Genomic DNA, 15,349 nt, shown 5'->3' with positions numbered 1-15,349 from the left:
ACAAGAAACAAGGAGTTACAGCCAATAGTTCAACAAAGCCAATCCCATGAAACAATAAGTCCTCTGATGTCTAGTTACCAAATAATTCCTCCACAAAATGTTGATTGTTACTCAAAACGTGTAAGCTATCAACTCCTTTGTTCATAAACATTAAAAGGCATAAAAAACCTATGTCTATTGTTAACTATCCAAATTAAAATCTTGTTGTTAACTATCCATGGGTAGAGTTCATAGGGACGACAAGGCATAAAAACTATATATTTGTCTTGTTGTTCACAAGAACTGTAAGGCATAAAAACTATGTATTTGCTGTTAAATAACTCAAAATAGTATAACCTCTCAACTCCTTTTGCTCACCAGGACCATAAGGTCTACAAAAAACTATGTGTATTTGTTGTTTTACACTTTTACTATCCAAAATAAAATCTTGTCTTAGCTTCTTAGCTATTTTCAGAAAGTGTATTTTTAGCAAAAACTCTCGTTTTCTTTTCTCTTCTTTTCCTCAGAAAAACGCGGTAAAACCTGTAACGTGGGAAACAAGAAAGACATTTATAGCATTAGAGAAACAGATTTAGATGCAAAGGGTTGAAGAAAGAGAAAAATCAAAAAAGGAAAAAAAAACAAAAAAGAAAAGGAGAAAGAAAGTATCGTTCGAAAGAGGGGAGTCTCAGGAGAAAAAACAAAAAGAGATAAGTTTTTTTCCGGTGACAGTGTGTCGGCTTCTCTGAAGCTCCCTTCTGTTGTTTCAATCTTTCTCCGTTCTCTCTATGAAATGCCTTCATCAGGGTTTGTTTGATCCTACGCTACCTTCTTCCACAAGTAATTTAATCTTCTTGCTTCTTTTCTTAGGGCTTCCTTGTTTGATTATCTTTGCAGAAAATTGCGGTGATTCATGGTTGGATGAGCGAATACTTAAAAGGGCACAATGGATTCAAGCGAAGCAAAGGACACACCATCTTGTGACTGTATAAAACGAGTTCTTTAGTTGTATATATAAAAATTAGGTTTTTGGTATGAATTGCTTGCCTACGACCTTAATCATCACCTGCAAGACTACATTGATCTCTGATATGGCCGTGGCTATTGATCCATTTAGTGACCAGTTCCCTTACTTCAACCGATCTTCACAAAGATGCAGACTCTTATCCCTAACCAACCTCGACTTCAACTTCCTTGGATCTAGCCTAGCGCAATCCTTAAATGGAATGTCTCAAGATGACAACATACACCGAAGCGTCTCCTCTCCTTGCTTCTCCATAGCTGCGTCTGCTAATATGGAGGAAGACAAGAAAGCAACTGGTGCTCCACGGATTGAGATTCTTGGTGGACAGAGTGTGCCTACTGTCCGTGCCCTTGTGGCTGAGGTCACCATGGCTATTGTATCTGGAGCTCAGCCTCTGCTTTTACCAAGTGGCTTGGGAGGTGCTTATCTTTTACAAACCGGGAAAGGTCATAACATCGCTGTGGCTAAACCGGTTGATGAGGAGCCTTTGGCCTTAAACAATCCTAAAAAATCTGGAAGTTTGATGTTGGGACAACCGGGAATGAAACATTCTATACCTGTTGGTGAAACAGGTATCAGAGAGTTAGCTGCTTACCTTCTTGATTACCAAGGCTTCTCTGGTGTTCCACCAACAGCTTTGGTTAGCATCTCTCATGTCCCGTTTCACGTCAGCGACGCCTTCTCCTTCTCCTCGTTTCCCTATAAGGTTGCTTCCTTGCAGCGGTTTGTGTGTCATGATTTTGATGCGGGAGAGTTAGGGCCAGGAAGCTTTACGGTTAGCTCGGTTCACAGGATTGGGATACTTGATGTGAGAGTCTTGAACCTTGACAGGCACGCAGGGAACATGCTGGTGAAGAGTTGTGACCAAGAGAAGCGTTATAACCGAGTTGGGACCGCGGAGCTTGTGCCTATAGATCATGGTCTCTGCCTCCCTGAATGCCTAGATGATCCTTACTTTGAATGGCTAAACTGGCCTCAAGCTTTGGTTCCATTCACCGACACTGAGCTGGAGTATATATCCAATCTGGATCCTCTAAAAGACGCAGAGCTTCTGAGAAATGAACTACAGTCTTTGCCGGAATCTGCTATAAGGGTCCTCATTGTCTGCACTGTTTTCTTGAAACAGGCGGCAGCTGCAGGGCTCTGTCTCGCAGAGATAGGCGAGAAGATGACAAGGGATTTCTCTAGAGGGGAAGATAGTTTCAGTCTGTTGGAGAACCTCTGCACCAAAGCGAAAGCAACTGTAGTTGACAAAAAAAATGAAGTGAACGCGGAGCTAGACTCTGAAATGTATAAGTTTGACGGTGGAGATACACCATGTGAAGTGGAGATTACTACAGAGGTCTTTCATGTATCTAAACCACCTTTGGCTCCAAAAGGGCCACGTGCAAACTCCATACCTGCTTCGATATTGTTCTCACAGAACCAGCGGATTACTGTGAATGCAAAAGAAAAGAAGAGAGGAGGCACCATGAGGAGCAGGAGCCCACCGATGCGTGTGAACCATGCTGAATCAGAAGGTGTTTCTTTCGGGGACATGACAACAGTCCAATGGGACATGTTCCTGCAAAACTTCCAGACACTTTTGCAAGATGCACTGAGCAAAGGGTCAGTGCCAAGATTAGGAAAACAATAATAAAAAAAAGACAGGAAAACAACAACCAAAGAGATGAAAATCTCAGAAGGTTAATCTTATAGAGGTAACAAGTGTGCATTACTGCCAAGATGACCATAGTGCAGGCTGTAGGCTAACTATTAATACCTTAGAAAGCATATGGATTCTGAGACGAGCATACTAAGCCGTCCAACTCCATTATACTTCTTATTTTTCTTCTTTCTCATCCCTTATTGTATTACATTAAGTACCATAAATTTCTAAATAAAACAAAACCAATTGTAATATATGCACTCAACTTAAAGGTTCCTAGTGCTTTACATGCATATATTCTTCTAAAGAAAGAATTACACTTTGTACTGGCTGTTCTCTCAAGTGTCTGACCTTTTTGGAAACCCATGGCAAATAATTTATATGTAAAAAAGTTGCATCTAGTACTGTATAAGAACTGGCTTCTAGTAAATCCTTTCAGCTGTAGATACTGGCCTCAGGAAGACAACAATGACTGTGATGTTATCCCCACTACCACGTGCTGCAGCCTCAGTTGCTAATCTCTTGGAACACATTGAAGGTTCTTTTACAGTATCCCTGATTATACCAATAACTTCCTCATCGTTCATAACATCCCAGAGCCCATCGCTCGCCATTACCTAACCAAGGCTTACCTATTATTTCTCCCAGCTGACAAGTAAACAACCAAAAATATCATAACATAAATTTTTACCAGGAACTCATCGTCAGCTGATAGAATGGTTTCACTAATCTCTGGTTCTGCGGTTACAGCTGGCTTTAGGTCATCATCTCCTATGGACCGGGTAACCTGTTACAAAAAAGAATAAACTGAATTACCAACGATGGAATGGACTAACTTCAATGTTCCTTTTAATGTCTGCTATTTTGTCTGTGAGTCTGATATTTTGTTTTGAGCAAATATGTCAAATACATAAAGGGCAAACCTGAAGACCAGCAGGAGCAACTCTCCATTTGTCAACCAGCCATTCAATACGTCCACCTTCTCCAGTCACACGATTTCTTTCTTCAATACAGGTTGCAAGATGTGCCTGTATTCATATGCCAGAGATGAGTTAGCGAGAAATGGCGAGCGGGGCATTTATTTAATAATAAATTAGCATACTTCAGACAGTAACGAGAGTCCCATCTCACCTTACTTAGAGCAAAAGGGCAGCCGGCACGGCATAAAATTGCCCTGGAGTCACCAACATTAGCAACGAAAATCTTATTGTCCACTAGGAGAGAGGCTATAGCAGTGCAACCAGGATGCCAGTCTTTCTGACTCACTCTGTTTGTTTGACGATGGGAGTGAAGTTCATTTCTGAAAGCTAAATCAGTCCTAACAAATGCTTGCGACAGTGCCTCTTCAGCGCTGAAATGAAACATACAAAATGAGTTTTTGAACAAACCAAGCTGAAGAGTAAGTCGGTAAAAGCTTGAGCTGAGCATTGACCTTGTGGAAGATAAGCTTTGAATTAATCCTGGCAAAGCTTTAGCAGAAAATTCAGCAGCTGCAGCACCTACATGTCATTTAGGGTGCTATTATATAACCTATTTGATGAATAACTAAACAATTTTGAGCCAAAAAGAGATGCTTGCTGAGTTAAAAATGGCTGTTGGTACCTCTGTGACCATCAAAGATAGCAAATAAGTGGATGTTTTCTTCATTACACATGTGGGGCATGAGGAAGTGTGTATCTTCCATGGATTCTCTTCTTCCACATGTTGCAAAGGACCCCCAAGAAACTATAGGGACATATCTCGAAGGGCCATCTGTTGAACTAGACCAGGATTTCAGATCAGGGACAGTGGAAAGAGACGATTTTTTGGATAAACACTCCCCTTGACTGGACCAATCAACGTTGTCTCCGTAATCTCTTGTATGTTTAATTTCAACTTCATCTTTATCACTCCTGGCAATAGAAGTTGTCTCAAGGAAACAACTTTGCTGTTTTTCTCTCTCTAGCTCCCAAAGTGATTCTAGTTCCAAAACCACATCGTCCAAAGAAGGCCGCTTAGAAGGATCAGCTCCCCAGCAATTTTGTATAAGAGCCAGCAAACTCTTCGGAACGTGCAATCCAGTTTCAGCAAGAGCAGGTCGAAGACCAGAAGAAACAATGGCAGCTGTAAGTTGCTGCTCTGTGTAATTCATCTCTAAAACAGTGTGAGCCTGCCATTCAAATAGACACAGGGTATACTATGTAAAGAAAAGGAATGCGTTTATATGCACTTGAGCTACACAATATATATGAAGTTCAGGAGCCTGAATATATCAAGGCTTCTAACAGGCATGGCCATGTCAAAATGCGAACTGAGGAAAGATGTTTTAACCTGAGCTTCTGCACGAAGATCAGTATATGGAACAACTCCAGTTAAAAGCTCACTGCAATGTCAAAGATGGAACATTACTACAAAAGCAAAAGATCTTTTAGGAAGAAAACTAACCAAATTTAAGAATCTGAAGAAAAAATGAATGCAAGAAAATACGAAAAAGAAAGTTTCCAATTCAGTATCTAGTCAAGAGAATTCTTACTTAATCAAAATCCCAAAGCTATAGATATCTGATTTCTCAGTATACATCTCTTTCCTTAGTATTTCAGGGGCCATGTAAATAAGTGTTCCAACCATATTCTTTTTGTGGAAACCACCGGTTGGCTTCCCAGACGATCTCCAGTTGTGTAGATTAACTTGTCGCAAATCCTTCTTGTATTCTGCTAAACCAAAGTCAGTAAGATATGGAGAAAGGTTCTGGTCAAGCTGCATCAATAATCAAAACCTCCCTTAAGCTTCCATATCATAGAAAAAAACTCTTAGATGATGGAAGAAGAGTAATCATTACAAGAACATTAGCTGGTTTCACATCCCTATGAACAATCCCATTGTTGTGGAGATACCGCAATGCCTTTGCTGAAACATGAATCAGAAAAACCTTAGATGCATATATGAATCCATCATCACAAGGAGATAAAAGTCGTATACCCAAGTGAAGCGTGATCGTTAGCACTTGACCAATACTAGGAGACCACTCCTCCACGTGTAACTTGTCAGCTAAGTTCCCAGCCTCGTAGAACTCAAAGAAAAACAAGTAATTCGGAGGCTTAGCGTGTGCCGCCACTAACTTAGCCACACCTGGGTGATCAAGATTGCTTCCCACCAATCCCAATTAAAAAAGAATAATCAAACTTTTTGTCGAATGTTTTAAAAAAAAAGTAAGAATTTTTTTTTCAAATGGGTAGAGAGAGAGATACCATAAGAGCTGCAAGTGTCTGTGGAACTTGTCGAGGTCATCGGAAGTAGATAGGATTGGCTTCTTCGCCGCGACTCTTCTGCCGTGGAGGATCGCTTCGTAAACCACACTCTCTGATCCTGAAAACACACAATGCACACAGGGATCGAATTCAAAAATGGCGATGGAGAGAGAGGAGAGAGGAGAGGGGAGAAGCAGTATAGTACCTTTAGCGATTGGGGAGAGAAGAGTGAAGGAGGAAGGTGGGAGGTGGAGAGGAATCGATTCACTTGTGCAGCATCCTCTAATGCACGTGTTTGGTTCCACTATTTCCATCGCCGTTTTTTTTAAAATCAGAGCCCCGGAAGAACGAAGCAAGCACACGGTAGAGCTAATCGATCGAGTGGTGATGATGGCGATGACAATCGATCGAGATAATGTATGCCGTTTTCTTGTGTTTGAAACGCTCTGAAATTAAATCCGAGACACACCTTGCCGTTTTTATTGGTTTTCTTATCTCTTTGACTTTTCAATAAAAAAAGAAAAGAAAATAAGTACCCGTTCAGGTGGCGACACGTGTTATTTATTCCCTGACTTGACCACTTTCCTTCCTTAATCGTCAAGAGAGAGACCGAGGAGACCATAACATCAAAGATGGAATCAAAAGCTTTCGGTTCTGTTACGTTCTTGATCATCACCCTTCTTCTCTGTGGAACAATTCGATTAGGGTTTTGCAGAGTGATGCTAGGAGGCGTTCATGATCTCCGAGGAAACCAGAACAGTGGAGAGATCCAGAGTCTCGCTCGATTTGCTATACAAGAACATAACAACAAAGAGGTCTCTGATGATTCCTCTGTTTTCTTGTTTTATAGATCCTAAGGAAATTTGTGACAAGAATCTTTTTGTCTGGTTAGTGCAGAACAAGGAGGTTCTTGAGTTCATGAAGATCGTTATGGCAAGAGAACAGGTAGTTGAAGGAAAGATGTACCACCACTTAACTCTTGAAGCAAACGAAGGTGGGCAGACTAAGAACTTCGAAGCCAAAGTTTGGGTGAAGCCATGGATGAACTTCAAGCAGTTGCATGAGTTTAAGGAATCCTCCTCTTGAAAGTCACTTGTTCAGAGGGTAATCAAAATGTTTCTGTTTATTCTCTGAGAGAATAAATAAAGCCTTTGTCTCAGACCAGTGTGTGTTAAGACGAAACCTGAAGTTAATGTAATCAAGAAACTTGTTTTCTGTTCTCCTGAAATTTGCTTTTATGTATATTGGCTGTCTTTTATTCACTAGGCATTCAGGTTTAGATCGGTTAATAATACAAAAATCGTCAAACTCAATAACAAAAGAAGCTTGGTTTATTTGCTCAACCTTGAGACAAATGACACAACTAATCTCATCAGTTTTTAGATGATAAAACCCTCAAAAGAAACAAAGTATACAAAAAAAAAAAGAAACACCAAGACCATCAGCATCAGTTTCAACAGCAGGAAGGTAGATGAGAAAGAGACATTTACATATCGTACGGCACACGTTTATACAGATCAGAAGGCAACCGAGGAGTGGCAACGGCTTGAACAGGAACACGCATGTAAGTAACGAGTCCAGGGTTTTCAGACATGTCAATCTCATCTGGTTTAGTCCCCTGAGGCGGTGTCCAAACGAAATGGTGAAGCAAATGACTCATCATAGAAGTCACCAAGTTGATCCCAAGCTGTGCACCTGGACAAACCCTTCTTCCTGCACCAAACGGAAGCAGCCTATAATCATGACCTTTCATGTCAACATCTTCTTCCAAGAACCTCTCTGGTCTAAACTCTAATGGGTTTTTCCACACGGCCGGGTCTCTAGCCACCGCCCAAACGTTCACATGGACGTTTGAGCCTTTGGGAATGTCGTAGCCTCCGATTTTGACGTGTGCGTTGGATCGGTGAGGAAGCATTAGAGGCGTTGGAGGGTGGAGTCTGAATGATTCTTTAACCACGCATTGGAGGTATGGTAAGCGTGCAAAATCTTGCTCGGTTAAGACCCGGTCTTGTCCAACCACTCTGTCGAATTCTTCTTGTACCTTTTGTTGCACTCTTGGATTCTTGATCATCTCCGCCATGCCCCATTCTGCTGTTATAGCTGTCGTGTCCATCCCCGCCGTGATCATATCCTGCACACACACATACCGTTTAACTAACGTGACCAACAAGAAATCTACATTGATCAAAGGGTTTAAATGGCTGCTCTGTTTCGGTACGATCAACAATGTGTTTAACTAGTCTATAGACCAGACCGCTCTATAGTAACGTTTCAAGACCAAAAAACTTTCTAATTAGAAAACGATTTGATGTGCACCGTTTTAACAGAGCCGGTCCTAAGATCTATCTAGAAGGCCATAAACATTATTAGATTAATCTTGAGAAAATTTTATTATTTTATAATTTAAGACCGTTAACCTTTTATGTATATTAGCTCTATTGGGGCCTAAAGATTCAAAATATATCTCTATTTGTTTCGTATAAGCACTAAAACGTACCCATAGAAGACCAATGATGGTGTCTTCACTAAGATCATACTGATCCTTCAACGTAAGCAACGCATCAACGAAATGCTGCTTAGCTCCACTAGAATTCTGACGGGCCAAAGTATGTTCCTCCATGATAGCTCTAGTGAGGATGTCACGGCGAGCTCCGTGCTTAGCAAAAGACTTCTCATCGGCCGGAAACATCCACCGGAGCCAGGGGATGTGTTCTGCTATCGACAGTGAAGCACCTAGCTTTAGACCGTTGGATACAATGGCCTTGAACTCAAGTCCTTGCTCGTCCATCACACCTTCCGCGTTCACAAAACGTTTTCCAAACGCTAGCCGCGTGATGTTGTTGAACGCAACCGCTCCTAAGTACTTCCTCAGTTGTAATCCTTTCACTCTGTTTTCTGAGGAAAAATAAATTCACAATTGAAAAAATCGTTATCTTAAACAAATTAGAAATCGAACAAATACAATAATATTTTGAACTTTACAATTCACTGTTATTATCTAAAATGCATAGGAAAAAATCAAAATTATAACTTTTAAAACAATTTTCTTTCAAAAACATTTATCTTCCATAAACATAAGAAGGTGTATCTATTAATATAAATTAGTTTGTATGCATTAATAATGCCATAATTATATTATTAATATAAATCAGACTGTATTCATTTATAATGCCATAATTACTTTTTTTGGTCAAACCATAATTAGATTTATTAATATAAATCATATATTCAAAAATAAAGTCAACATAAATAAACATGATGTTGATAACAAGAAAAGAGCATAAACATGAATCATTTCTACCGCTAGAGTAAATGCAACGCGTGGCTTACAATATTTCCACACAAATCATATCCAAAAACGATGACGTACCAGGAAGGTTACAGTCTCTGAAGACGGACTCGACCATGGCAGTGACCTCATCTTCACGGATAGGCCTAAGAGACTCGAGTCTTTTTGGTGTGAAGAGCTCAAGCGTGCAAACTTTTCTCACCTTCACGTAGTGTGGACCATAATCAGCCCATATCAGATCCTGACCGTTGCGGCTGAATGCTTCTGTGGATCTGTTTCGGTGACGGTCGGCTAGCTTCTGGTCGTGCTCTTTGAGGACTTCTTTGGCTAGCTCGGCGCTTGATACGACCACGTTTAAGATAGAACCGATCCAGACCGATATGATTGGTCCATAGGTTTGAGCCCATTCATAGTAGCATCTGAACCGGACAGGTTTTATGTCGTAGAGGTTACCGACGATAGGCTTAGGGCGTGGTCCTGGTGGGAGCTTGAATCTCAGACGTTGGATAAGGTTGTATGAGACGACGGCAGCTAGAATCGCCGCCGCTATAAGAAACCACGACATGGGGGTTGTTGAACTTGTGTTATTGTTAGAAAATAAAAGAAGAAAAGTGTAAATCGAATTCACTTCTAGAATTCTAGGTGGATGTGGTCGAGACTTTGGTTTATATTAGGGTGGGGGTTGGTGAACCGATTTATCTTGTTTGTTTTAAAGTAATAAATATGGATATATTATTGATCAAAAATATATATTTATTGTTTCTTTTAGTAAACAAGTAAATATGGAATTAAATCGCAAGGTTCACGGCAAAAAAATTATACTAATATCTTACATGATCTGTCAACGGTGGCATTAAATAGTTTACGAGAAGATTGTTATATTGTTATGTTTTTCAATCTATAACAATGCAAAAGGTTTTTAGTTGAATGCTAAGGCATTACTGCATCAGGGTATAAACACATGCAGGTTACTTCGCTAGGTCTTAATAAGGAAATGCATCTGAAACAACAAAGATTAGGGCACTACCTCTCTTTACACATATTTGTTTATGGAAGTAGAATACTAATCAGCTTTTTTTTAGTATCTATCTTCTTCAAAAATAGAAAAGTATAATCCACAGTAAACTAGTCTTATTGGTCCACCGATGATAAATGTTTTATTCATGATGTCTCCTCCATTTTTTTTGAGCAAACGATTTCTCCTCCATAAGATAAGACGGTGGTTACAACAAGCGTTTCGATAGCGAGTGGGGAAGCATAGGAAGGTTTAGTTTGGGGTTGGTGTGAGGATGAAGTAAATATGGTTGGTGTGCGACCCGACCAGACATAACTGCGTGCGTTAGTTGATTTAGACTCGCTCATTACAAACTTTTGGTTTTTTTTTTACCCATAGGATTTTCAATAACAGCAAATAAGTTAGTGACTTTTCACGTCATATGTCTGTTTATACAAAAACAGTCTAATAAATAATTAAACAGTCTTAAAGAGAAAATTATATTTGCATTTGTTTCAAAAAAAAAAAAGGATTAGGAGAGTCGGTGTTGTATGATTAGTGGTAGGACCGGAGGAGTGGGTGGGTGTGTTTGGTGAAACGTATACTTTATTATTTTTGATTTAAAAAAAAATATTGATTGTTATAGATGAGTTCAATGTGTTGGATCAATTATTCAAGGTTTTGATTGGTATTACTTGGAGTAAATGAAAAAAACATAAAAAGTGGAAATGAAAGAAAAATAAAAAAATAAGTAACAGAAGAAAATGGAGAAAATCAGATCACAGTATAATAATAATAAGTATGTGTTCTTTTCTCTATTTATACAATAACGAGAATAAATAAAAGAAACCAGAGTTTTACTTGATTGGTAATTTTCTAGCTAGAAGTAATTAGGTTTTCACCTATATTATCTACTCTAAAGATTCTATACAGTCATAGCTTCAGTCTAATGTACTTCACAGAACTAACGGTGGGTATAGGGCTGGGCGTTTGGGTACCCATTCAGGTTTCGATTCAGTCTATTCGGGTTTCGGGTTTTCGGGGTCAAAGATTTCAGCCCCATTCGGATATTTCTAAATTTCGGTTCCGGTTCGGTTCGGATCTTTGAGGGTTCGGTTCGGGTTCGGATAACCTATTTAAAATGTTTTTAAAATTTCAAAATTCATTATATACTTTAAATTTTCATAATCTATACGAAAGATAATATATTACATATAAATTTTCATAACATATATGTCAAAATACCTTAATTTAACATATAAATTGGTTTTCTTTAAATATTTGGATAAAAAATCAATAGATATTTAACTATTTTGGTGTTTTCAGTATACTTTAGCTATTTTAAACATTTACTTTTGACTATTTGCATATATTTTCCGAGTATTTTGGAAAACTTAAAGGTATCTTATATATTTTTAATATTTTTAATATACATTATATATAAAAATAATGTATATATTTAAGTATATAAATTTATTTCGGATACATTCGGGTACCCAAAATATTTCGGTTCAGATCGGATTCGGTTTCGGTTCTTTAAATACCGAAATTTTGAACCCGTTCGGATATTTAATCAATTTCGGTTTGGGTTCGGTACTAATTTTTTAGATCGGGTTCGGTTTGGTTTTCCGGATTCAGATTTTTTGCCCATAGCCCTAGGTGGGTATGTGAACTGAAATAGGTCAACGAGCTTTTTTTTTGTTAACCGCCAACAAGCTAAAGGGAAATAATAGTTACATTCGTTTTTTATAGTTTATATCTATTTGGTTTTCCGGTTCCTATACAATAAATCATTCAATTTGAACGTATTACTAAGATTAAAATACATTCGATAATGTTTGGAAACATAAAATCAGTATAAATGAAATATAATATTGTTTGGAAATATGGATATCAGTATAAAAAGATATAATATTGTTTGGAAACATAAATAACAATATATTAAGAAAAAATAATAGATTTACATTATAAAAAAATAAAGTCATTATATTATGAAAAACTATCTATATATGTCAACTTTAAAATATACGAAAATAATACAATCTAATTACATAAAAACATATTTTGTCTAAAATAATCATAAAACAAAATTTAAATTTTATATACATATTTCAATTCAAAATAATAATTAAAAATTGAGTTATATAAAAATTGATTCAAAAATATACATATATTCAAAAATTGATATTTAAAAATATTTTCCAATAACCATTATTGAAATTTTTTTCAATATATATAAGAAAATACAATACAAAATATAATTTCAAACACCAACTTAAATTATATTTTTTATATTTCACATAAAGTTTTTAAAATATAATATATATGATTATTTATACGATGGTACATATAAAATACTATTAATTATATGATTAGTTATGTTATTGTTTCAATATATATAAGAAAAATACAATACAAAACATAATTCCAAACACCAACTTAAATTATAGTTTTTATATTTCACATAATTTTTTTAAAATATAATATATATGATTATTTATATAATAGTACCTATAAAATACTATTAATTATATGATGATATATATAAAATACGATTAATTATATGATGACATATATGATATATAATAGTGACATGAAAAATAAATAGCAACATGTTTTTGAAAAAATCATCTACGCAGGCGCACGTATCAAACTCTAGTGTAGTTTTATCTCTTTAGTCACAAATATACATTAATCTGATTCCAATAATAACTCACTTATAGTAGTACCGTAATGCCGACTATAACTGTTATTGAATTTACATGATTGGTTTGTCACTTTTTGATGAATTAGCCATCTTAAGTTATATTCAGTAACACTATTAGTGTTGAAAGTCATAGTATTACCTACTGAAGTGTTTGTTTTAGTGCTGTTGGACCCAATTTTGAATCTAATATTATGACGATTGGAAAATGAATTATGGGCTGATTAAAAGAAATTATTGGCTGAAATTTCGTATCTTCTAAGTTTACTTTCTTCAATATTTGGTGGATTCTAGGTTTTGAACTAAAGAGAAGAAATTTATGAGTCTTGGCTGAGAGACATCAATAGAAATTGGTACCAGTTTAAATTTCAGCTTTGTAGTTAAGAATGTGTTATGTTGACTTGGAGTTTAATCTATTTAAAGAATAAATTTCTGAAATTTTTTATCCAACACTTATATTCTACGTTTTATTGTTTGATGTAAAATTTAGTAGTACATTTTTTTTTTCAATATATAATTTAATTTCATATATTAAAACATTATCTTATATGAATTATGAATAATGATCAAAATAAACAAATAAGTTAGGGAAGTGAATTTAATTTAAGCATTTTAAGTTTTGAAATATTCTTATATTATGGTGAAATTGCTTTAAAAGTTTGATGTGATGAAGGTAACAAGTGTTTGATTTTGTAATTCTTTGCATCTATTATATGATTGGCTGATTATGTTAGATTGATTCTTATGTTTATAAAATTGTTTAATCCTCAATCTTCTAATAATCATAGTTATAACTTCCAATAATACAAATTCATCTTTCTGTAAGTCACATCCTTCTGGCAAAGAAAATGAAAAAACCTTTGATATGTTATGAATGATTTATTTCCAATAGCATAATTAAGTATGAGGTTGGTTTGTGTATGGCTTGTACAAATTAAAGTTTGCAATTACGAAATTTCAGTTTCTTAAACATTCATATTTCATAACATAACATACTAGCTAGCTTATTAAATTGGCTTCAAAATACTTTCATTTGATTTTTAAAATATTTTTGTTCAACAGAAAATAGTTTCTTCATCACCCATCACCAGTTTATGATAATCTTAAGTATAATCTTGATTATAAAATAATCTTACTAGATCACTCACTGATTTTTTCATATAAAATACAAAATTAAGAATATAACATACAAGTTAAATTTTATCCCACCCTTATATTCCATGTCTCATGGTTTGATGTAAAATTTAGTAGCACAGATTTTTGTATTTCTCACAATTAATTTATACAATACTTAACAAAAAATAATAAAATGACAAATATATAATTTTATAAAACTTAATCTCATATATTAAAACATTAGTTTTATATGTAATTCAGAATAATGATCAAAATAAACAAATAAGTAAGTGGGAAGTAAATTTAGTATTAATATTTTAAGTGTTAAAATATTCTTAGATTATGGTGAAAATAGCTTTGAAAGATTGATGTGGTGAAGTTACTAGTATTTGATTTTGGAAGAAGTAATTAAACGTTTTGATTCTTTGCATCTATTATATGATTGACTGATTATGTTAGATTGGTTCATATGTTTATAAGAATTGTTTGATTTTCAATCCTTTGATAATCATAGTTTCAACTTCGAATAATGTATATTCTTCGTCATGTATGTCATATATTTCCGGCAAAGAAAATGATTTCCAAATATAACATTAAGTATGAGTTTGGTTTGTGTATAGCTTATACAAATTAAAGTTTGCAATTAAAATGATTTTAGTTTCTCAAATATTCATATTTCATACCATTTCATACTTCTTTTTTTTAAACAGAAGGTAATTTTGTCATTACCATCACCAATTTATGATAATCTTAAGTACAGGTTTGATTAGAAAATAATCTTGCAATAATAGATGATTTGCTGAATGTATTCATAATGCAAAAAAAAAAAAAAAAGAATATAACATATAAATTAAGTTTTTGTAGTTAAAAGTGTCCTATCATCCCATTATCCATTGTCATACATTATCCACCTCCAAGCTATAACGACAATGTACGAATTAGAGAGACCTACAGTCAAATATAAAGTCCCGTTAACTATAATCTAACAAAAGAAGCACACATTTCAACTAATTGTCGTGAAGATTAGAGATCTAACCCTGTACCTTCGCTAGTGTTGCTACTGATTTCCTTCACTTTACCAATACAACTTGACACGTAGTTCCGACCTCTGATATTGGTTTCCATCGGTTTCAGTTTCGGTGGATGCATCTCGCAGAACTCAGAGGAACAAGACCTCTTCTTCTATTAGGGTTCCATTTTAATGTACATTAGTCTTTACTTAGTCTCACCATTAACAATTAACCAGACTCACATCTTAGTTTATTAATATAATCACAAATATCAGAGTCCATTTTTATTGGCGGGAAAGATGAGGTGAAAGGACAAATATTTACCTCTTACATGTTTTACCAGTCACATAAACGTTCT

General features: G+C 35.7%; 4 protein-coding genes across 6 annotated transcripts; 2 read left to right on the top strand and 2 right to left on the bottom strand.

Annotated features, from left to right (window-relative positions):
• Positions 1-1,013: 1,013 nt before the first annotated feature.
• On the top strand, positions 1,014-2,944 carry LOC108847329 (phosphatidylinositol 4-kinase gamma 1). Its single transcript, XM_018620544.2, has one exon. The coding sequence runs from the start codon at positions 1,014-1,016 to the stop codon at positions 2,637-2,639; it is 1,626 nt and encodes a 541-aa protein (XP_018476046.1). The 3' UTR covers positions 2,640-2,944.
• Positions 2,876-6,268, bottom strand: LOC108847328 (protein kinase and PP2C-like domain-containing protein). Of its 3 annotated transcripts, XM_018620543.2 has the most exons (12): positions 6,084-6,260; positions 5,879-5,996; positions 5,610-5,776; positions 5,470-5,537; positions 5,164-5,387; positions 4,962-5,013; positions 4,254-4,800; positions 4,084-4,150; positions 3,783-4,002; positions 3,575-3,679; positions 3,343-3,438; positions 2,876-3,268 (listed from the first exon to the last, which is right to left on the bottom strand). In XM_018620543.2, the coding sequence occupies exons 1-12, from the start codon at positions 6,190-6,192 to the stop codon at positions 3,074-3,076; spliced, it is 1,968 nt and encodes a 655-aa protein (XP_018476045.1). In that variant the 5' UTR covers positions 6,193-6,260; the 3' UTR covers positions 2,876-3,073. The 3 variants fall into 3 exon arrangements, 2 of the variants coding, with proteins under 2 accessions (XP_018476045.1, XP_056860571.1); XM_057004591.1 differs by lacking the exon at positions 5,470-5,537 and having other exon boundaries at positions 5,164-5,341; XR_008943196.1 differs by lacking the exon at positions 2,876-3,268 and having other exon boundaries at positions 3,754-4,002; positions 6,084-6,268.
• A 175-nt stretch (positions 6,269-6,443) lies between these two features.
• Positions 6,444-7,120, top strand: LOC108847331 (cysteine proteinase inhibitor 3). Its single transcript, XM_018620546.2, has 2 exons — positions 6,444-6,693; positions 6,776-7,120. The coding sequence occupies exons 1-2, from the start codon at positions 6,511-6,513 to the stop codon at positions 6,962-6,964; spliced, it is 372 nt and encodes a 123-aa protein (XP_018476048.1). The 5' UTR covers positions 6,444-6,510; the 3' UTR covers positions 6,965-7,120.
• Positions 7,121-7,191: 71 nt separating this feature from the next.
• Positions 7,192-9,821, bottom strand: LOC108847330 (cytochrome P450 98A3). The gene is made up of 3 exons (XM_018620545.2): positions 9,249-9,821; positions 8,376-8,773; positions 7,192-8,009 (listed from the first exon to the last, which is right to left on the bottom strand). The coding sequence occupies exons 1-3, from the start codon at positions 9,730-9,732 to the stop codon at positions 7,365-7,367; spliced, it is 1,527 nt and encodes a 508-aa protein (XP_018476047.1). The 5' UTR covers positions 9,733-9,821; the 3' UTR covers positions 7,192-7,364.
• Positions 9,822-15,349: the final 5,528 nt, after the last annotated feature.

The sequence above is a fragment of the Raphanus sativus genome, chromosome 3 (genome assembly GCF_000801105.2).
Source record: "Raphanus sativus cultivar WK10039 chromosome 3, ASM80110v3, whole genome shotgun sequence".
In the NCBI taxonomy this organism is placed as follows: Eukaryota; Viridiplantae; Streptophyta; class Magnoliopsida; order Brassicales; family Brassicaceae; genus Raphanus; species Raphanus sativus.
Note: the sequence above shows the minus strand (reverse complement) of the source record. Positions and strands in the feature narration are given on the sequence as shown.